The sequence below is a fragment of the Heloderma suspectum genome, chromosome 3 (assembly GCF_057233095.1).
Source record: "Heloderma suspectum isolate Gila_16-S chromosome 3, 16-S_ref, whole genome shotgun sequence".
Taxonomy (NCBI): Eukaryota; Metazoa; Chordata; class Lepidosauria; order Squamata; family Helodermatidae; genus Heloderma; species Heloderma suspectum.
The window spans coordinates 99650611-99674357 of NC_139460.1; the positions used below are offsets into that span (position 1 = coordinate 99650611).

A 23747-nucleotide genomic window follows, 5' to 3' on the forward strand; every position below is an offset into this window, starting at 1 on the left:
TAAATGGCACAAACAAGAGGGAAAACAAGTTGTCAAAGAGCTGAGACACAGATTTCTGTGGAATGAAATCAGAAGACACTGCAGGATGTGTGTAGGCAATCCATGGCCTGCCCCCCACAGTCCAACAAACAGATTGTGAGAAGTGTGATATTTATCGGTAAGATGGTACATGGCGATGGCCCTTGCTGTATGCCATCCTCCCCTTGAATATCGCACAGGCTATGGGTAATGTGATTGCAGTCAGGAGGATGGTGCATGGGAATGGGAGAGTAAGGATGGCAGGAATCCTTTTCATGGGTGGAACTCGGCGATTTTTTGCCAACTTGTCCCCCCAGACTGAGCTTGCTTGTCCGTGAGCTGGCCCAACTCAACCCAGGTCAAGTCAAGCCAGCTTGCAGACTTCCACTATTGCTGCACTGTGCACAAGTGTCTCCTTCTCCCTTCCTGGGAGGAAGAAGGAGGCACTTGCTCATAGGGATGTACGAAATACTTACCTGGCTTCATCCAGAGACATCCGCGGTAGGGGGGAGGCACTCTGTCCCTCCCCCCGAAATCCTCGACGGGGGGGAGGTGGTCCGTTCCTCCCCCCTGTAATCCTGCCCGGCCGGCTCCGCTCTGTGGCCAGGCCATGGAGCCGCCAGCCAGGCCAACCCGCAGCAGGTCCTCCAGCCACTGCCGGGCTGCTGCGGACGCAAATGGTATCTAGGGATGTCAGAGAATTCTGCAACGGATCTCAGTGAGGCCGAATGCCAGTGCATTCGGCCCGCCGAAATCCATCGCGGAACAGCCAGCCACCCCCCGCCCCCTACGGATCCCCCCCGGGATGAGACTTACCTGAGGCGGATGTTCCAGATGGTGGTGGCTCCAGCGGCAGCTGTGGCGGTGGCGGCTTGTCTTCCGACTGGCTGCCGCCGCCGCCATTTGCATTCTGTGTTTTTTTCTCTTTTTTTCCCCATAGACGTGATAGGCTACGTAAAGACTTACATAGCCTATCACATCTGGCTTAAAAAAAAAAAAAACGCGTACGCAAATGGTGGCGGCTGTGGCCACCGCCATTTGTGTTCCTTATTTTTCGCCGTCTTAGTCTACATCAATATTTACGTAGACTAAGATGAAGAAAAGGAAGGGGAACGCAAATAGCGCCCACTATGCTATTTGCGTTCCCCTTTCTTTTCTTTGTCTTAGTCTACGTAAATATTGATGTAGACTAAGATGGCAAAAAATAAGGAACGCAAATGGCGGTGGCCATAGCCGCCGCCATTTGCATACTTGTTTTTTGTTTTTTTTTTACCCAGAGCCCTCCGCTGCCGGAAATCCGGCTGCGGTCGGCCCTGGCCTGGGCCTGGCCAGCTGCTCCGCAGAGCTGCCGCAGAGCACAGCCGGACGTCGAGGATTAAGGGGGGTAGGACCGGATCGCCTCCCCCCTGTCGACGATTCCGGGGGGAGGGACAGAACGCCCCCCCATGAACAGAATCTGCGAAAAGGTAAGTCACTTTCGTACATCCCTAATGGTGTCCTGAGTATGGGACGCCATTTGCATCCCTATGGTAGCCCGTGATAGGCTACGTAAATATTTACGTAGCCTATCACGGCAAGAAAAAAAAAACAGCGTACGCAAATGGCAGCGGTTACGGCAGCCGCCATTTGTGTTCCCTTTTTTTCGCCACCATTTTTGCCTATGTAAATATTTACCTAAGCTATTATGGTGGGGGGGGGAAGGAATGCAAATAGCACCCACTACGCCCTTTTTTTTTCCCACCGTAATAGCCTATGTAAATCTTTACGTAGGCTAAAACGGCGAAAAAAAAGGAACGCAAATGGAACATTTACAAATACAGTATTTGCGTATGCTGGGGTGGGTTTTTTTGCTTGCCGTGATAGGCTACGTAAATACTTATGTAGCCTATCATGGCCTCTGCAGGGACGCAAATGGCAGCCCTGAGTTAGCCGTGATAGGCTACGTAATTATTTACGTAGCCTATCATGGCTATGGTGAGGAAGCAAATGCGAATTTGCACGTCAGCGCGGACGGCAGCAGGTAAATGCTCTATTTCACACACCTTTCATGGGGGGCGGGGGCTTCATTCCACCACAGATTTTGGGGGGCCGAATGCACCGGCATTCGGCCTCACCAAGATCCATGGCGGAATTCTCTGACATCCCTACTCAGAGCAATTCCACTGCTGTGTGCAAATGGCTCCCTTTCCCTCCTGGGACTCGAGAGGGAAAAGGATCCATTTACACACACTGATCCAGTGACAGCTAATTCAAGCCAAGCCGGGGGCTCAGGGGAAATCTGTTGAGCCTCAAGAGGGCCAGATTTCCCCATGCCAGGCATTCCTAGGGAAAATTATAGGTATGCATGAAAGTCACTTACCTGGTCTCGCAGCTTGCTTCGCAGTGGGGGGGAGGCGCTTCGCTGCTCCCCCCGAAGTTCAGGCCAGGGGGGGAGGCTTCCCTCCTCGCCAGGCCGAAATTCAGGCTGGGGGGGAGGCTTCCCACCTCGCCCGGCCGAAATTCAGGAGAATTTCGCCCGGCCGAAATTCAGGAGAAGCGCCCCGTCTCCCCAGCCGCGAACTTCAAAAGAAAAAGAAAAAAAACGCCCCTGTGATAGGCTACGTAACGATTAATGTTAATCGTCACGTAGCCTATCATGGGTGACTTTGAAAGGAAAAAAAAATGCGCGTACGCAAATGGCGGCCCCCATAGGGAGCCGCCATTCGCATTCCTTATTTGGTCGCTGTAGTCTACGTAAAGATTTACGTAGACTACGGCGAAAATAAGGGCAACGCAAATAGCATTGCCCTTATTTTCGCCGTAGTCTACGTAAATCTTTACGTAGACTATAGGGACCAAATAAGGAACGCGAATGGCGGCTCCCTATGGGGGCCGCCATTAGCCGTACGTGCTTTTTTTTTTTTTAAATCACCCGTGATAGGCTACGTGACGATTAACGTAGCCTATCATGGCTGACTTTGCAAATCTAGCTGTGATAGGCTACGTTAATCGTTACGTAGCCTATCACAGGGGTGTGTTTGTTTGTTTTTTACTTTTCTTGTAATGGCGGCAGTGGCAGCCGGTCAAAAGACCAGCTGCCGCCCCTGACGAAGACCTGCCGAACCGCCGCTGGGACCCGCCGCCAGGAGGGACATTCGTGAAAGGTAAGTCCCATCCCGGGGGGGGCGGGGGGGAGAATTTCTCCCCGAACAACCTTCGGAGGACCGAATGCGTTGGCACTTGGCCCCTCGAAGTTTCGGGGAAAAATTCTCCCCCATCCCTAGAAAATTAAGCCTCCTCTTTCCATCCTCATTAGTGTGTGTGTGGCGGGGGGGGGGCATGGTGTATCTGTGTGAATGAAGGGAAAGCTCTCTGTATTGGGGGGATGGGGGGCCAGCTCTACTATTGGATACTATACTGATGGATGGATACTATTAATTGGATACTATTGATGGATGGATACTATTGATGATTTAATTATATTTTTAATTTTTGTATACTTCTATTTATACTTGTATTTTTAGGTTTTAATTGTACAAGTTTTAATGTTGTAAAGCTGCTTTGAGTCCCGTATTGGGAAAAAAGTGGGATATAAATACATATAATAATAACAACAACAACAACAACAGCAATGTATTCCATAAGGAAGGGGTCACCACAAAAAGAAGTCCTATCTCTTGTACCTTCCAGCCTAATTTAATTTACAAAAAGCCACATGAGCAGGACCTCCATGGCTGATCTTAAGGCTCAGGCATGTTCATAAAGGTGCAGGTGGTTCAAATAACCTGGTCCTAAGCCATTTAGGGCTTTAAAGGTGATCACCAGCACTTTAAATTGGGCTACAAAACACTGGCATCCAGTGCAGCTGGTTGTGATCCACTTCATAAGCAAGAGAGTGCTACTGCCCTCATGTCCTACTTGTGGGCTTCTGGTTGGCCGCTATGCAAACAGACTACTAGACTAGATAGGCCTTTGGTCTGATCCAGAGTGGCTCTTCTTATGTTTTCACCAGGATATACCACAGAGATAAAATGTTGGGTCTTGGATATGTAGAACAGAAACAGTAAACATTAAAATTAGGGCTGTGCACCGCTTCGGTCCAAAGCCTGAATAACAAGTCAAGGTGAGCTGATTCAGAGGTGTCTTGTTGTGATCAGAAGAGGATCAAAATAGCAATGAGGCACCCCACAGCAAAGCAGCTCTTTGACGAGGCACCTCGTCCATCTTGGAGATTCGTAGCTCTTCATATACCTTCTGAGCAGCCCAGACAGGCTGTCTCCAAAATGTATCAACTTGTGAAAGAACATATGGAGGGAGAGGAGGAGGGGGAAGGAAAGAGGAGGTGGAGGAGGCAGTGAGCTTTGCTTGAGTCAGCCTCCCTTTGCTCACTGTGAGAGAGGTGGTGTTATTGGAGTGGAGAGGACTGTCTGAATGTTATTTGGCTAGAGCAGTGGTCCCAACAGTGGGATGCACAAGGCAATCCATTGGGGTGTGCAAGCTGCCTAATAATTGAGCAGCCTCCTGCTGCCCTGACGAGCTGCCATTGTGTGCAATGATGGTGGTGATGGTGGAAGCAGCAGGATGGGATGGGAGCTGAGAGGGAAGCTCCATGGCATTTCTCTCTCCACTCCAGTCCTATCCTGCCTTTGCTGTGGCCACCGAGAGCAATTGCATCAATCTCTGCCAGGCACAGCAGAGGAAGGCACAGTTGCTTGCTTGGGTGGTGGCACCAGAGTAGCTGCCTTCCTGCTGAAGGAGAGCAGGAAGGAGATTAACCCTTCCCACTCTCTTTTGGCAGAATGAAGCCCAGAAGCAAGTGTGTGCTATGACAGCTGTGTTAGTCTCTCGTCACCCCACCCTTCTGTAATGAGTTTACAATTCATTCTTCTTGTTTGTTCATCTAAACATCCAGAAAAACTTCATTGCAGTTGCTTATCTTCCCCACCACTACGTTTTCAATTCTCCTTCAACCATTAGTTTGCCCTTACTTTGATTCTGTCGTGTGTGTGTGTGTGTGTATCTTTCCTTGTTCTTGGCTCCCCTCCACCTCCTCAGTTCCTGTATTCCTTCCCTTGCCATTTTTATATTTTTTCTTAAAAAAATAAAAAATGAAAATACACTAAAAAGCCCCTTTCTCTTCTGTTAGGATTACAGTTAGTTTGTGTCCCCCCACCCTTTTCTTGCAGTTTAGTGTTTGCTTTTCTTTTGCTCATGTGTGTGTGTGTGTGTGTGGTTGTGTTGTGTTGTGTGGACAAGCAAGCAGTGTACACACAGTCCACATTTCCAAAAATAGCAGACAAAGCACAACATGCATCAATAGCTATTATTTAAATAATATAATACCACACTGTGGGTTGCAAAACAAGCAAGCCCAATATGAGGCATCTTCAGGGTCTTGGCATGGGCAAAGGTGGGTGAGGTGCTGCTGTGCCCTCCTGGCAGAGTTGCTGTGTTGCTTCCTGCCTCTTTCAGTCCAGCAGACAACTGTCATTATCATTGCTCTTCGTTCAAGTCAATGTGCCCGCCTGGCAGGGTTGCTGTCTTTGTTTGCTTCCTGCCTACCAGCCAGTGTTTTCCTAGACAATTCAGCCAAAGAGACCCTGAGGCTATAGGAAAGTAGTACTAGGGGAAAGGGGCTATTTGCACTTCAAAGAAACCTACAGAAGAGTTTAGGGATAGTGACTTCTTCACCGCTTCATATCCCTTTATGTACTTTGGTTTGAGTTTCTGAGAACACTACATTTTACCTGTGCCTAGCACAAAAACCCCTGGACCAAACTGTCTGGCTTTTGGCAGGAGGGATGTCCTCCAGGGGGGCTGTGCACTCCCCAACTTTCATGCACTTCTGTGCAAGTAGTGAAAAGTTACAGCTCTTTGCTTTGAGAGATTTTCTGGAAAAAATCAAATCTCACCTGTGCCTAGCACAAAAACTAGTGAGCCAAATTGCCTGATATTTGGCAGGTGGGCACCCCTCCAAGGGGGCTGAGAGTAGGGATGTATGGATTCCACACCTTCCGTTCCAGTGGGGAATCCACCCAGGGGGGAGGCGATCCATTCCTCCCCCCACCAGAATCCTCTGGAGCAGCTCTGCTTCGCGACGATTCCACGGAGCCACACTCCAGCTTCGTACCATTCCACTTACCTCTGCTCCAGGAGGATTCTGGCCAGAACGGCACACTGGCTCTAGAGCGCTGGTGATATGGTAATGGCAGCTGCCATTACCATATCGCAGGGAAAAACACAGATGCAAATGGCGTAGTGGATGCCACTTGAGGCCATAAAGCGCTGAGTTTAACCTAAATGTAGCCGTAAATGGCTGCAATTAGGTTAAACTCAGCACTTTACGGACGCAAGTGGTGTCCACTATGCCATTTGCGGCCATATTCCTCCCAGCGATACAGTATTGGCAGCCACCATTACCATATTACCAGCGCTCCAGAGCCAGAGTGCCATTCCGGCCAGAATCCTTCTGGAGCGGAGGTAAGTGGAGCCATTCCACTGCAGATTCCGGAGGCTGGATTCCATAGAATCCAGCCTCATTTGAGTCTACGGTGGATTTCTCTGACATCCCTAGCTGAAAGTTCTCAAAATTTCATGTATGTATCATGAAAAGTGAAAAAGATATGTTTGTTTGTGTTTTCCCATGCAAGTCAATGGGAAAACGCCAAAAACGAGTGATTCGGATGTCTGAATCTCACTTCAGATTCAGAACTGAGTCAAAGCGGATGGGGTCTGAATCAGTCCAAAGCAGCATCTGAAGTGAAGCAAGGGGTTCATGCACAGCCCTAATTAAAACAAAGATTGCAGACTATGAGGGCCAAACAACTCATTGGCTTCTATCATAAGATAAGTTAACTTAAGAAAATTAATGGAAGGCAGATTTTCCATCCCCTTTTGCCCAGAAGCCACATGTACCCTCCAAAAAGACACTCTGGAATAACAATAGGGGGAAGGGCACAGGGGATGCTGTGTATGTGGTGGGTGGGGAATTGCTCAAACTCAGGCCTGGATTCTAAGATAAGTTAGGTTAATTTAAGGGATGTTCAGAGCAGTAATATTTTCCATCTCCCCTCCCCATAGAAGCCCCCATGCCACATCCTACATTATTTAGGAAGGATCCCCAACCCTCCAGAGAGGATTTTCAGAGGTCACTTGGACACACAGTGAAGAGGAGGTGATGGGAAATTTTCTTTCCATTAACCTCTTTAACCTCTTTATCATAGGATCCAGGCCATTATATTCGTCATGCAGAAGCCACCTAAAACAACCTGAACGTGATGGCTTTCCCCAACAGCAACCATAGCATGTAGAATCAGGCACCACATAGATCTTCACACCAGTATCAAGTGGAGCGTTTTCACGTCAGTACCACATATTCCTGGTGGTAGCTGGCACATTCCTGGTATCAAGAGAAGAATGTTATGTGGATGCAACAGCCTTATCAATTACATGCTGGCCAGCTTTATAACATGGTGGGCTGGGGTAATCCATTGCATGGAAAGATGTTAAAAAGGTCCTGCATGATAAGTGTAATATTCAAATCATCCCTGAAGTGGACAAGATAATAGTCTCCAGTAGTGAGAGGGTGGCTGGTAGTGAGAAGGTGGGTGCTTTGAGTTGGTTGTGTTGGATGGCGGGCTACCTTTTCAGCATGGCATACATATTAGCAGGTTATCCAGGAGGAAATGCACGCAAAAATAGCTGGGGAAACCTTGCTTAGACATTGATAAGAAATCAAAGGAGAAAATAGTTAAATATGAGGGTCATCAGTATAAACACCATCACAGAATACACAAGAATGAATGAGATCATACAGATATCCAGTATATGAAACAAAGGAAGTGGCAGTATGAGGTATATTTTGCCTTGGCCAAAAAAGGTGCTACCAGTTCTCTGATGGCACTAGGGGTGGACGAAAGTCACTTACCTTTTCTCGCAGCATGTTCACGGTGGGGGGGAGCGCTTCGCTGCTCCCCCCGCGAAGTTCAGGCCGGGGGGGGAGGCTTCCCGCCTCGCCCGGCCGAAATTCAGGCCGGGGGGGGGAGGCTTCCCGCCTCGCCCGGCCAAAATTCAGGCCGGGGAGGAGGCTTCCTGCCTCGCCCGGCCGTGAACACGAAAGTAAAAAAAAAAAAAAAAAAACCGTCCCCTGATAGGCTACGTGACGATTCACGTAGCCTATCACGGCTAGATCTGGAAAGTCAGCCATGATAGGCCATGTGAATCGTCATGTAGCCTATCACAGGTGACTTAAAAAAAAAAAAAAAGCGCGTACGCGAATGGCGGCCCCCATAGGGAGCCGCCATTCGCGTTCCTTATTTAGTTGCTGTAGTCTACGTCAATGTTTACGTAGACTGCGGCGAAAATAAGGGCAACGCAAATAGCGAGACTGACTGTGCAAATCTAGCAGTGATAGGCTACGTGAATCGTCACGTAGCCTATCAGGGGACGGGTTTTTTTTTTTTTCTTTCATTGCAATGGCGGGGGCGGCACCCGGTCGAAAGACCGGCTGCCGCTCCCGCCCCGCTCGAACACCGGACGAACCGCCAGCCGGACCCGCCGCCGGGAGGGACATTCAGGGAAGGTAAGTCCCGTCCTGGGGGGGGCGGGGGGGGTGGAGGATTTCTCCCCGAAACTTGTTCGGGGGGCCGAACACGTTGGCGCTCAGCCCCCCGAAGTTTCGGGGAGAAATTCTCCGCCATCCCTAGATGGCACAGAAAAAGAAAAACTTTATTTACTTTAAAATGTTCTATTCTGCCCAAAGTTCATGAATATATTATTTTCAGTTATTCTCCCCACCCCCCACCACTCCTTTTTTGCAGCTTATTATTACTAGGGGTGGACCAAAGTCACTTACCTGTCCTCGAAGGACGTTCACGGTGGGGGGGAGGCGCTTCGCTGGTCCCCCTGCGAAGTTCAGGCCGGGGGGGGATGCTTCCCGCCTCGGCCCGGCCGAAATTCAGGCCGGGGGGGAGGCTTCCTGCCTCGCCCGGCCGCGAACGCGAAAGTTTTAAAAAAAACAAAAACGCCCCCTGATAGGCTACGTGACGATTCACGTAGCCTATCACGGCTGACTTTGCAAATCTAGCCGTGATAGGCTACGTGAATCGTCACATAGCCTATCAGGGGGCGTTTTTTTTTCTTCTTTCATTGCAATGGCGGCGGCGGCAGCCGGTCGAAAGACCGGCTGCCACTCCCGCCCCGCTCGAACACCCGCCGAACCGCCGGCCGGACCCGCCGTCGGGAGGGACATTCGGCGAAGGTAAGTCCCGTCCCGGGGGGGGGGCGGGGGGCGGGGGGGGTTCGGAGGATTTCTCCCCGAAACTTGTTCGGGGGGCCTAACACGTTGGCGCTCGGCCCCTTGAAGTTTCGGGGAGAAATTCTCCGCCAACCCTAATTATTACTGGATATTTTTCTAAGAAATTGTATACTTACAAAAACTACTACAAATGTAGTTATTTCTTCTGGAACCTCACTGTATAATATTTCGCTGTTCTACCAAAGCATTTTATTAACAAGTGGAGAGTATTTAATTATTAAAACATAAGTTTATTTGCTATAATGTTGCATCCTTGCTAATTACATTTTCCTAAAATGTTTGTACTATTGCTTTTTATCAAACAGTTATTTGCCCTGTATCAAATACTTTCTGAATGTTTACTTGCCAGTAAAGCTAAACAGTAGATCGATATGCAAATAAAACTACACAGCCCTGACTGGATGTATTTATAAAATGTGTTGGTTTTAGCAGGTCTGCTTATATTTAATTCAACAAAGATTTCTTTGCTCATTGTGCTGGAAATGTAAACTCATTTACTTCTCTTTTAATATGTTTTATCATATTGCAAAATAATGGCATTGTCTACATAATTTTTATCTAATGTCTTATTCTGTTTTACTTTGCTCCGGTAGGTAGATCTGGTGAATATTGGCAGTACAGATATTGTGGATGGAAATCACAAACTGACCCTTGGATTGATCTGGAGTATAATTCTCCACTGGCAGGTGAGAGTCAGTCATTTGCAGAACATTTTTAAGATGTATCCCTAATAGCCAAACATTGATATAGCTACTGCGTGGGTATTTGCAGCAAAATTTGGGCAGACAATATTTTAGCCCCATCCTAACATCTCAATGAGTGATAGAGAGTGATTAAGGCCTAATACATTTATGGTGCAGTCCTATGGCTGCTAGACAGCGGCTGGACAACTAGAGATGGCAGAGAATTCCGCCACGGATCTCGGTGAGGCCGAATGCCAGTGCATTCGGCCCCCTGAAATCTGTGGCGGAACGGCCTACCCCCCCTGCCACCCCACAGATCCCCCCCGGGACGAGACTTACCTGGGGCAGAACTTCCGGGCGGCGGCAGCTGCAGTGGCTGGTCTTCCGACCAGCTGCTGCCACCGCTATTTGCAGTCTTGTCGGGTTGTTGTTGTTGTTTTTTTACAAGACGTGATAGGCTACGTAAAGACTTACATAGCCTATCATGTCTGGCTTAAAAAAAAAACGCGCGTAGCGGACGCTATTTGCGTTCCCCTTATTTTCGCCGTCTTAGACTATGTAAATATTTACGTAGACTAAAACGGCCAAAAATAAGGAACACAAATGGAGGCGGCCATAGCCACCACCATTTGCGTACGCGCATGTGTGTGTTGTTGTTTTTTTGCGTCCCTGCTAGCCAGCGGCCGGATGTCCGGCTGCTGGTGGAGCCGGCCGGCAGCTCTGCGGAATCCCCACGGAGCGGAGCTGTCTTGCCAGGATTCCAGGGGGAGGGACGGAGCGCCTCTCCCCCCGAACCTGGCGGAGCCAGGTAAGGGGAGTTTCGTACATTCCTATTAAGACAACCATAGGATTGGTCAGTTTCCAGAAACTGACCTTGGAGCCCCCACTCCAAAGGTGGTTCCCACAGAACTGCCTCCCCATCCCTGCCACCTCATAGGCAGCATGAATTGTCCATGGGCCCCACTCTGCTTGTAAGAGAAGCGCAAAGTGGGCAAAAGGGAGAGTTACTGGGAGTGGGGGGGGCAGGGAGTGCGGAAGTGCTGATACAACACTTCCTATGCATCGTCTGACCTCCCCACCCTGAGCTTCGACATCCCGCAGCTAGGCAGCCGAAATCAATCTGTCCCCTCTGTCTGTGCTTCTTCGTAGGGATGTACGAAACACTTACCTGGTTTCATCCAGGGACATCCGCAGTGGGGGGGAGGCACTCAATCCCTCCCCCTGAAATCCTCGATGGGAGGGGAGGCGATCCGTTCCTCCCCCCTGGAATCTTGCCCGGGTGGCTCCGCTCCGCGGGCAGGCCGCAGAGCCGCCTGCCGGGCCAACCTGCAGCGGGGCCTCCAGCCATTGCCGGGCTGCTGCGGACGCAAATGGCGTCCTGAGTATGGGACGCCATTTGCATCCCTATGGTAGCCCGTGATAGGCTACGTAAATATTTACGTAGCTGATCACGGCTAAAGCGGGAATGCAAACGACGTCCCCTACGCCATTTGCATTCCTGCTTTAGCCATCAGAGGCTACATAAATATTTACGTAGCCTATCATAGAGAAAACAGGAATGCAAATGGCGTAGGGGACACCATTTGCATCCCCGCTTTAGCCGTGATAGGCTACGTAAATATTTACGTAGCCTGTCATGGGCTACTATAGGGATGCAAATGGTGTCCCCTACTCAGGATGCCATTTGCATCCGCAGCAGCCCAGCAGTGGCCGGAGCCACCACCGCCGGAGCCGCCGCTGGAGCTGCAGCCAGGTAGGCTCCGTTTTGCGGGGCTTTCTCAGGGTGGTGGGGCGGGTTGCTCCGTTCCGCCATGGATTCTGGGGGGGCGAATTCACTGGGATCCATGGTGGAATTCTCTAACATCCCTATTCTTCTGCCCTGCATTGGATAGGCGGTCTCCTCCAAGTTCAGAGCTGCCTACCTGCATAGGATTGCTCCCTTATTATGGCAATAGCTTTCATGGACTAGAGTCCATTTCGTTAGGTACATGGAGTGTTATCTCCAGTTGGTATGTATACATATGGCTGCAGAGGGAGTGGGGGAAAGAAGTGAACAATGACTTCAGGTGTCATGAAATGCAAAACGTCCAGCCTTTGGCAATTCAACTGAAGTCTAAGTCTGCTAGCTTAAGAAAAGTTTCAGTTTAATCCTTCAAAAGAAATGCATCTTGCTCTTTGCTAACAAAAACCCAGCAATATTTGAATAGCATTACCTTGGACTTTGGACAATGTTATGAATACAAAATAATGTAAAGGAGTGTCTTTATCCAGCCCATTTGAGGCAGGGGGAAATGAATAATTGTTCATGATTACACAAGTGAAAAACCCATGAAAATAAAATAAATACAAAAATGTTTCTGTTTCATCTTCTTCCTTCTCTCTCGCCATCATATGACTAGCCCTTAAATGTAAAACTAGATACAGGATTATGGTAGCTAGTATTTGCTACCAGTGTACTTATATCTTCCTATGAGATGGATCTAAACGTCACCTTCCATGGAAGGCTTTTGATCCAGGAGGATCCCACAGGTGGGAGGTGATTTTTGCCAGCTGCCCCCAGCAGCAGCTTTCGCTAGGGATGGCAGAGAAATCCGCAATGGACTCCAGTGAGGCCAGATTCTTTAGAAAGAGAATCTTTCTGCCACCCCACAAAGTCAAGTCAGGACAGACCCAACCTGGCGCTGGCCAGTCGTCTTTGGTCCACAGCCATCTGCTGCCGGGCTGCGGACGCAAATGGCATCCAGCATAGCGGACACCATTTGTGTCCCTGCCCTTGGCCGTAATAGGCTACGTAAATATTTATGTAGCCTATCACGGCCAAGGGCAGGGACACAAATGGCGTCTGCTACACTGGATGCCATTTGTGTAGCAGCGGACAGAAGTCCGACTGCGGACAGGCCCAGCTGGCGGCTCTGCGGACTCACCACGGAGGGGAGCCAGCCAGGGAGGATTCCAGGGGGTGGGATGGATCGCCTCCCCCCCACGGACCCCTTCAGCGGACTGGTAAGTGGGTTTCGTACACCCCTAGCTTTCACACTGTTCCTGATGGCCCCACACACCTCCCAAGCAGATTTTCAGAGGACACAAGGGGCTGCCAACAGGAGGGAATCAGCAAAAGTCGCCTCCTTCCCCCTGCCCGCATTTTGCCAGTGGGAGCAAAGTCTGGATCCAAGTCTGTGATTATATCTATAACCTATTGAATGCTGATAACACCAAAGGGGATTATTGTATAATTGCCTGAATTTCAGCTGACTTGCCCCAAGTATGTATGCCGGGTATATTTTCCAATCATGATATCATACTTCAGCAAATTTTCAGTGGGAACATTGGCCCCTTTGGATGAGGCGGGATAAAAATAAATATTAATAACAACCTACTGGTGTGATTTACAACAATGACTATGCTTATTGTCTTGCATATTTAAAGAAAGAAAGAAGAACATGGCAGTAAGGAGGGATCCCTTCTTCTTTATATTAAAACCTTGCTTTCCTACACAAAGCATCCATCCTGAATCCTTGCATGTGTTGTTTATAATGTCAGAGCTCACTGTGCTGAATAACTGGTCCTTAGAACGAAGCAAAAGAATCTGGGCTTGACTTGTAGGAGGAAAATGAGTTGCCTTGGCTAACTAAATTCAGCAACTGATGAAAGTCTGTCTTCCAACACAGGTCAAAGATGTAATGAAAAACATCATGGCTGGACTGCAACAGACAAACAGTGAAAAGATCTTGTTAAGCTGGGTTCGTCAATCGACTCAGAACTATCCACAGGTCAATGTTATTAATTTCACCAATAGCTGGTCTGATGGCTTGGCTTTCAATGCACTCATCCACAGTCACAGGTAGGAAACATCATGTTACAGATTCAGCAGCAAAATTTTGTTTGTTTGTTTGTTTGTTCGAATCATGCCATCTCATCTCTTATCTCATAAACTGGATAAAGAATCACTTTGCTGGCTCAAGCCAAATTCCACCTAATCTAGAACAATTTTTTTCCAGCCATGTCTAGCCAGCAGTTACAGGCAACAAATGGGTTTTGCCACGCAAGCCATCTCCAATTATTTATTTTTGGCATCTGCTAATCATAGGTATACTGCTTGTAAACACAGAAGTTCCATTTAGGCTGCAATCCTATACTGTCTAACCTGGGAATAAGCCCCATTTATTTCAGTGAGTCTTACTTCTGAGTAGATATATTTAGGGCTTTGCTGCTACCCATCACAACTAATAGCCACTGATAGATAAGTCCAATAATGAATTTGTTGAATTGTATTTTAAAGCTATCTAAAATGATGGCTACACCTTGTGATAATGGATTTATGTGGGTTTGGGTGGTGAAGGGAGGAAATAGACACACAGACATAGATGGGTTAATAAAATCAGCCAAAACTTTTTTGGGGGTTTTACTTGAATAGGATTGGCAGAAGCATAAGATGTGCATGCTGTCATTGGACAGCCCACCTGGTGGCTGGTTTTCCCTTCCTGGCCCACATACCAGGAACGTTGATGGAGGATGGCAGGGATCAAGTGCTTGCCATGATGGCACAGACCACTAACCTGAGCACTTTCCCCTGGATGTGGCAAGCTTGCAGCCCCCATGCTGGGCTGGTCATGGTGCTACATAGGGATGAACGAAAGTCACTTACCTTTTCGAAGGGTGACATTCGTGGGGGGGGGGAGGTGCTCCGTCCCTCCCCCCGAAATTCTGGCTGGGGGGGGAGGCGCTCCGTCCCTCCCCCCCGAATCCTGGCCGGCCGGCTCCACTCCGCAGGGATTCTGCGGAGCCGCTGGCCGACTCCGCCAGCGGCCGGACATCCGGCCGCTGGCTAGCAGGGACGCAAATGGCAGTGGCCGTAGCCGCCGCCGTTTGCGTCCCTGCAGTCAGCCGTGATAGGCTACGTAAATATTTATGTAGCCTATCACAGCTGATTTAAAAGAAAAAAAACGTGCGTACACAAATGTGCGTACACAAATAAGGAATTTCCGTTCCTTATTTTGGCTTGTCTTAGCTACGTAAACATTTACGTAGACTAAGACGGCGAAAATAAGGGGAACGCAAATAGCGTAGATGCTACACTATTTGTGTTCCCCTTATTTTCGCCGTCTTAGTCTACGTAAATGTTTACGTTGACTAAGACGTGCCAAAATAAGGAACACAAATGGCGGCGCCCATGGGTGCCGCCATTTGTGTACGCGCGTTTTTTTTCTTTTAATTCAGCCGTGATAGGCTACGTAAACATTTATGTAGCCTATCACGGTGTTTTTTAAAAATCTAGCCGTGATAGGCTACGTAAATCTTTACGTAGCCTATCACGTGTTTTTTTTTTTTTTTTTTTTTAACTGGAAATGGCGACAGCAACAGCCGGTCGGAAGACCGGCCGCTGCAGCCACCACCGCCGAACCGCCGCCGAACCGCCACCGGAGCCGCCACCGCCAGGAAGATCCGCCCAAGGTAAGTCCCATCCCGGGGGGGGTGGGGGGCAGACCGTTCCACCACAGATTTCGGGGGGCTGAATGCACTGGCATTTGGCCTCCCCGAGATCCATGGAGGAATTCTCTGACATCCCTACATCTCCAAGATCCCTTAAGGGGATCCCCACCATGGGGGAGTGGGAAGCCCAATCCCGCTCCCCTCCGCAGCCCAGTGCCTATCACGATGACATAATTGTGACATGAAAAATTATCAAATGAAGCAACCTCAAAAGTTCACCTACAGTACAGATCCGCCCATTTACAACAGAAATAATCTTGCAATGGGGAAGACAAAACCCCCGCACCATATTACCAACTGGGATGCTGCTAAAATGTCCACTGCAAGACCTTATACTACCATGAGTGAGTGGGTTGGGAAGTTGGCGACCGCAGTGCTGAAGCCACAGAAGAGGCCTATTATTTATATAGGCCTTAAGCAGACCAGAGAGAGAAAGTTCTCCCTCTGTTCCACCCTGTAACCCCACCTCATTGAGCCAGTCAGAGCCCTGATCGACTCAGTGGGCCTCCCTACCACCCTGGAAGGCACTGATGCTGCGGCTGAGCAGCCACTTCTACTAGACACCTTCTTCCCCAGCTGCCAGCCCTGCATGCCCCCAAACATTTTGGCTCCCCAATAAGTGGGGAGTGCTGCTTCACAAGATATTTGTTTATTTATTTATTTGTTTGTTTGTTTATTACATTTCTATACTGACCAATAGCCAAAGCTTTCTTATAATTATTCACTAGGGATGGCGGAGAATTTCTCCCCGAATCTTCGGGAGGCCGAGCGCCAACGTATTCGGCCCCCCAAAGTTGGTTGGGAAATTCTCCGCTGCCCCCCCCCTCCCGGGACGGGACTTACCTTCGGTGAATGTCTCTCTCGGCAGCGGGTCCCGGCGGCGGTTCGGCGGCAGTTCGGCGCAGGCAGGGGCGGCAGCCGGTCTCCCGACTGGCTGCCGCCACCGCCATTGCAAAAAAAAAAAAAACTAAGGTAAAAACAAAACAAAACACCCATGATAGGCATTTTTTTTTTTTTTACTTTTTGTTTTGCGGCCGGGGAGACGGGGCGCTTCTCCCCGGCCTGAATTTCGGCCGGGCGAGGCGGGGCGCCTCCCCCCCCAGCCTGAATTTCAGCCAGGCAAGGTGGGACGCCTCCCCCCCTCACCTGAACTTCGGGGGGAGAAGCGAAGCGCCTCCCCCCCACCGCGAAACCAAGCTGCGAAAAGGGAAGTGACTTTCGTACATCCCTATTATTCACTCCTTTAAAAATTAATCCTCTTTTGTCCGACATGGATGACCTCAAGTTCTAGTGTTGTTAGAATTCCACTGACTCTTGCTATACCACTCATAATGTTAAACTGCTCTATTATCTCTCCTTTTAGTTTTCTTTTTTCCTAAACTGAGGCATCTTCAACCCCTTTGGCATTGTTCAGTGATGTCCACTGAGACTTCCACTTTTCCTCTCTTTCTTGGACAGTTGCAGCCAATTTTGATCCCATCATCATATGTGTGAAAGGATTTTCTTTGCCTCATGCACAGTACTTTGAAGCACAGGAGAAGTGCCAAGTACCATCTCCAGTCTAAGGTCACAGGCTCTGGACAGGAGGAAATCAAAGGGTCATCATGTGTCCCTGAATTTGAGAGACTTCTTTACAGGGTGGCACATCAATGCAATTGAGAGGGAAAGCCTTGCTCTTGTCTTGCCCTACTCCATCTACCCTTCCACTACATCTGTCCTCGATCCATTGTAAAAGAAATGCTTTTTAAGTTGGAAAGAAGGGGGGGAAGTGCATTGTTCAAGCTGCTTCGGGGACTGTGAAGAGATGTTCCTGGCCATTTAACAGCCACCCCTGTGTTCGTACATAATAGCAACAAACATTAGCTGATAGCTTGTAAGACAGTTAATAACAGTGTGGTGTTTTAATTACACACCTTCAGAGCAGTAACACAGCAAGACTTAATTTATTATTTAGGTATTTGAAACTGGCAACACTGACCTTAAGCCTAGCTTGAGAGATGCCTAGCATTATGTGGCAGCCTCCGTAATGTAGCACTGATTTGACTACATTGCTGCAAAATTGCTATTACCTCTCTGGTTCGTAGAACCGGATTGCAGTCTTCCACACACTTACTTTCAGAACAGACTTAAACATCAAAATAATTACTTTACCACTGATAGTAAAGTAATTCCCATTGATAATTCCCACTGATTTTTTTTCCCTTTGGCTCTGCTTCTACAAGAACATGAAGGGAACAAAAATAGCACAGGAATCTTTTAAATGGGTGCATTTTTAATATAATTGTGACAACTTTGCTCTGTTCTCTACTCTGTTCCAGTAGGTGTACCTGGAAATTGTGTTCAGTAATAATTGCCCTTGGTGTGATGCACAGCTATGAGAGTTGTCCCATAACAATAACAAGAATGTGCCAGTGATGTGGGGGGCGGGGAGGGCAGAAATGCAATCCAATTCCAGTCATAACATCATGACTTGTGATGATGCTGGGAAAGTCTGAAGGCAAAAGGAGAAGGGGATGGCAGAGGATGAGATGGCTAGATAGCATCACCGATGCAATGAATATGAACTTGAGCACTCTCCGGGAGAGAGTGGAGGACAGGAAGGCCTGGTGTGCTATGGTCCATGGGGTCACGAAGAGTCGGACACGACTTAACGACTGAACAACAACAACATCCCTTCTTAAGCTTATGTTTTCTGCCACAGTGATTCTTAGAACCATCTTCTAAGAATGTTTTCGGGCTATGAATTCAAACTAAATCCAAGTTAAATGAAAGACATTTAAATACCCTGGTGCCACCTGAGTTCTGAAGTGCATTTTCAGTCCTGGGTGAAGTATGTTTCTGCTCATGCAGGTTTCAGCCTACTCATGTGAGGGCTAAAAGTGGGGAGGGGACATGAATGTGCATGCATGTCCTGCCCCCCAGTGCCTCCATTCCCTGGGTTCCCAGTGTTCCCATGTTGACCACGAAGATCTGAAGGCTGCTTCTACTCATGTTGTTCCGCATTATCTCTGCATTAGAAGTAGGAGTGCACGAAAGCCACTTACCTGGTCTCGCAGCTTTTTGCGGTGGGGGGGAGGCGCTTCGCTGCTCTCCCCTCGAAGTTCAGGCCGGGAGGGGGAGGCTTCCTGCCTCGCCCGGCCGAAATTCAGGCCGGGGAGGAGGCGCCTCGCCTCGCCTGGCAGCGAAATAAAAAGTTAAAAAACAAAAACGCCCCCGTGATAGGCTACGTGACGATTTACGTAGCCTATCATGGCTGACTTTGCAAATCTAGCCGTGATAGGCTACGTTAATCGTCACGTAGCCTATCACGGGGGCGTTTTTGTTTTTGTTTTACTTTTATTGGAATGGCGGCAGCGGCAGCCGGTCGAAAGATCGGCTGCCGCCCCCGCCCCTGACGAAGACCCAACGAACCGCCACCGGGACCCGCCGCCGGGAGGGACATTCGGGAAAGGTAAGTCCTGTCCCAGGGGAGGTGCGGGGGGTGGGGGGGTGCAGAGAATTTCTCCCCGAAACTTCTTCGGGGGGCCAAACATTTTGGCGCTCGGCCCCCCGAAGTTTCGGGGAGAAATTCTCCGCCAACCCTAATTAGAAGTAATCATTGGTATAGTTCCTATGATACATATAAATGGTCCATATGGTAAACCAGGCTTCCCCAATCAGATACCCTCCAGAAGTTTTGGACTACACCTTCCAAGATTCCTGACCATTGGCCATACTGACTGGGGATGATGGGAGCTGAAATCCAAAACGTCTAGAAGGCACCAGGTTGGGGGAAGCTAGTAAATTATTTCTTCTGTATAGAGCATAGAAACTATTCATAAACTGAGAAGTCTGTTTTTACCTATGGGTTACCAATATACAGATCTTATTACTCTATGTTCTCTTATTTAACTGAAATGTCTACAAGAATATATTTCCCATTAGAAATATAGTAAATGCATTAGGGATGTACAACAGTTCCGCCATGGATCTCGGGGAGGCCGAATGACCGTGCATTCGGCCCCCCGAAATCGGAGGTGGAATGGCCCACCACCCCCCCGCCACCCCCTGGGATGGGACTTACCTTGGGCGGATCTTCCTGGAGGCGGCGGCAGCTCCGGCGGCAGTGCGGCGGCGGGGGCTGCAGCGGCCAGTCTTCTGACCGGCTGCTGCCGCCGCCATTTCCAGGTTAAAAAAAAAAAAAAAAAAAAAGTCATAGGCTACGTAAAGATTTACGTAGCCTATCATGGCTAGATTTTAAAAAAAACACCGTGATAGGCTACGTAAATCGTCATGTAGCCTATCACGGCTGACTGCAGGGACGCAAACGCAAATAGCGTTGCCCTTATTTTCGCCGTAGTCTACGTAAACATTTACATAGACTACAGCGACCAAATAAGGAACGGGAATGGCGGCTCCCTATGGGGGCCGCCATTATCCGTACGCGCTTTTTTTTTTTTTAAGTCACCCGTGATAGGCTAAGTGACGATTTACGTAGCCTATCACGGCTGACTTTGCAAATCTAGCCGTGATAGGCTACGTTGATTGTCACGTAGCCTATCATGGGGGCGTTGTTTTTTTTTTCTTTTATTGCAATGGCGGCGGCGGCGGCGGCCGGTCAAAAGACCGGCTGCCGCCCCCGCCCCTGACGAAGACCCGACGAACCGCCGGCCAGACCCGCCGCCGGGAGAGACATTCGGCAAAGGTAAGTCCTGTCCCGGGGGGGGTGCGGGGGGCGGGGGGGTGCAGAGAATGTCTCCCCGAGACATGTTCGGGGGGCCGAACATGTTGGCGCTTGGCCCCCCGAAGTTTCGGGGAGAAATTCTCCGCCATCCCTAGGCGGAATTCTCCACCATCCCTAGTCTATCGAGCATCAGTCCCTTAGGATTGAGCTCTTAAAGACTTAGAAAAGTTTCCAGTATGATACTACCACTAATGTAAATTATGTTGAGGTAGCATAAATGACCTCTAGCACAAGCATCAGCAAGCGCTACTTGGTGTTGCACTACACGTCATTTACACTAGTGTAATATAATTTCTGTTAGTGGTCGTTGTGTCACATTGGCTACTGCCCATATTTTGGATGAAATGGTAACTGTATATTGAAAGTACCAAATCACATACCACTCAGTCATCATCATTCTCATCATCAACCTTTTTGTCTGCTTTCAAAACATATTCATGATATTTAAATAATTTGATATGGCTTTATTACAGTGAGGGAACAATAACATTTTTCTATGTGTAGTTAATAATTATTTAATAGCTTCCACAAAGTAAGGTATCATTGTTAGACATTTTATAATAGTTCTCTCTTATATTTAAGTGTGTTGCAAATTGTGAACTTTTTGTAAATTAAAAAAAAAACACCATAAGTATTCAGAGAATCCTTCCCCATTTTGTCATATATGCCCTACCCTGTGTTCGGCTTGCCTGACCGTGGGAGGGATGTTGCGGGAATCACAGGGCGGGGCGAGGGGATGAGAAATGGCCACAAGCCCTGCACTGGCTGGGCTTGGTGGCACCACTGGCTGGAGGAGGGGCCTACTGGGTGATATTACCCTGTGGGGCCCCTCTTCCTGGCCTCTTTGAAATGTGAGTCCCTCCCCCCCTGTATGCAGTGTGGGTCTTCACTGGTCACTGTTTTGAAGGCCAAGCAGGAGCTTTTGGCACACAGTCCGATTGGCTGGGTTGTGTGTCTTTTTGCCTGCTTCACACTGTAAGTGGGGTGGGAGTGTCTTAGGTTAAGCTGGTGGGTTTGTTTTTGGTTTAATTGGTCACTGGTAGGCTGGTTTGGGTGGGCTATGTTCCAGTGGATAGGGATGGTGATCGTTCTGAGGCATCGTTGGTGGTGACAGGTGATGCCTGTGGCCTCCCACTGAGGGTTTTGTGGCCCCAGTGCAGGGGTAAGGCTTACTGGTGGGGCCATCTCCCCTCACACACTCAGTGTTTTACAGCCCAGGGGGATGTGACAGGGGATGTCCCCGCTTTCCCCAAATGGGGGAATCCTGAGGGGTGCCAATTCTATCGACATCCAGCAGGCAAAGAATGTTTCGCCCCTGCTGGGATCCCAATCAGGCCCTCAAGGAATCATCAGATGGCCATGCCTCTTTCCCCCAGCCACCAATCACTGGGTGGTTTCCTAGCTTTTGTGCCCTTTTCCCCCATTCTGAAAGGTTGAAATGCCTCTCTGAAGGCTTAGTTTCTGACAGTAAGAGCTTTAAGCTACACTATGTTGGGGGGGGGGTGTATTTTGTCCCTGCCCCTTTTGCCTTTGGCCTGCCCCTTTGCCCACATGCACCACTGGAATGTGGCCTCCACAATCTTCTCCAGAATTAAATTCAGCCCTTGGGCCGAGTTCCCCACCTCTGACCTAGACCCAAGAACCCAAGAAAATTGATCCAAGTCTCTATTCTCTAGATTCAAGGAAGTAAAGATGTTATATTCTTGGGTCATTCCCAGAGCTGTAAACGTACGTGCTGGAAAATTGTGAGGAGGGTTATTTTTAGCAAACCATGTTCTCTGTTTATCTGAAGCTGTGCTACTTTTCCAGTCTGTCTCACAGAAGTTGTTTGTACCACCCTAACTGTTTTTCTTCCCTATATATTCTCCTTTTTAAAAAGATCTACCATCATAGATCAGCATATAAAATGTACAATATTTACACACAGCATACATAATTATACAAAAACTCTGAAAGACAAACATAGCATCAGAAAGTTAGCCAGTTGGAGTGGTACTATTTTACTAATAGTCTGCGGCAAGCACTAGCAGCTGCACAGAACCTGGCCACCTTACCTTTGATCTGAGGAGGATCCCGTACAGACAGAAGAAAGATAAAATTCATTTGATCTGCCTAGCATTTTTTGTAAAATAGGTGTTGTCAAGGGCTCCTTGGAGGCCTCTCTCAGTCTAATCCAGTAGCCAAGTCCAGACACAGACAAAGGGATTCTTTTCAAAGCTTTATTCCTCTTTTACAACTTAACAACTCTACAGTTAGCAACTAGATATGAGCAGCAGAGTACCTATGCCCTAAGTTGGAACAGTTGGTCCCCGTTTGAAAGGGAATCACTGGCAGACCCTGAACTTAAGGGCTAGGGAGAGTCACTCCCCTTTTCCCTTGGATCCTCTGGGCGCAACCGTTGTTTGCGTGCCAACTGGACACTACGCCTCCTTTCCGCGCCCTCCATTTGGCGCCGCTCTCTGTGTCGGTGACGCGGGTCCATCAAGTCTGCTTCCCATGCTCTGTCACTCCCAGGACTGCTATCTAAGCTAGGAATGCCAGTGGGAGGAATCTCCGTCAGCTGTTGGCCCTGGGAAAGAGGAGCGCGCTCCTCTCCCAGGAGCAACTCCTCTTCCTCAGAATCAGAACTACTCTGGGATTCTGTGGGCTCAGTGTCCACCCTGACAGGTGTAATAATGAGAGCAATAAAATGAGAGCCAGTGTGGTGTAGTGGCAAGAGTGTTGGACTGGGAGCTGGGAGATCCGGGTTCTAGTCCCTAGGGATGTCAGAGAATTCCGCCACGGATCTTGGGGAGGCCGAATGCTAGTGCATTCAGCCCCCCGAAATCGGTGGTGGAACGGCCTGCCACCCCCCCACCCCCCCAGGACGAGACTTACCTGGGGCGGATCTTCCGGGCGGCAGCAGCTCCGGCGGCGGTTTGGCTCTGGCGGTGGCCGGCTGCCGCCACCACCGCCATTTCCAGTTTAAAAAAAAAAAAGAGACATGATAGGCTACATGAAGATTTACGTAGCCTATCACATCTGACTTAAAAAAAAAATGCGTGTACGTCCGCTGTGCTATTTGCATTCCCCTTATTTTCGCCATCTTAGTCTACGTAAATCTTGATGTCGACTAAGACGTGCCAAAATAAGGAATGGAAATGGCGATGGCCGTGGCCGCCACCATTTGCATACGCGCGTTGTTGTTTTTTTTAAGTCAGACATGATAAGCTATGTAAACATTTACGTAGCCTATCACGGCTGACTGCAGGGACGCAAACGGCAGTGGCTACGGCCGCCGCCATTTGCGTCCCTGCTAGCCAGCGGCCGGATGTCCGGCTGCTGGTGGAGCCAGCTGGCGGCTCCGCAGAATCCCTGCGGAGTGCAGCCGGCTGGCCAGGATTCCGGGGGGAGGGACGGAATGCCTCCCCCCCACCATCAACATAATCCGCAAACAGGTAAATGACTTTCGTACATCCCTACTAGTCCCCACTCAGCCATGGAAGCTCACTGGGTGACTTTGGGCCAGTCACACACTCTCAGGCCAACCTACCTCACA

The 23747-nt window shown here is 49.1% G+C and overlaps 1 protein-coding gene across 1 annotated transcript in view; it reads left to right on the forward strand.

Moving 5' to 3' along the window:
• Nucleotides 1–23747, forward strand: part of DMD (dystrophin) — a 1907270-nt gene that overhangs the window by 549722 nt on the left and 1333801 nt on the right. Inside the window, exons 5-6 of the mRNA XM_084843968.1 lie at nt 9907–9999; nt 13665–13837. Of these exons, the coding sequence (XP_084700094.1) occupies nt 9907–9999; nt 13665–13837 (266 nt within the window). The remainder of the gene's footprint in view (nt 1–9906; nt 10000–13664; nt 13838–23747) is intronic.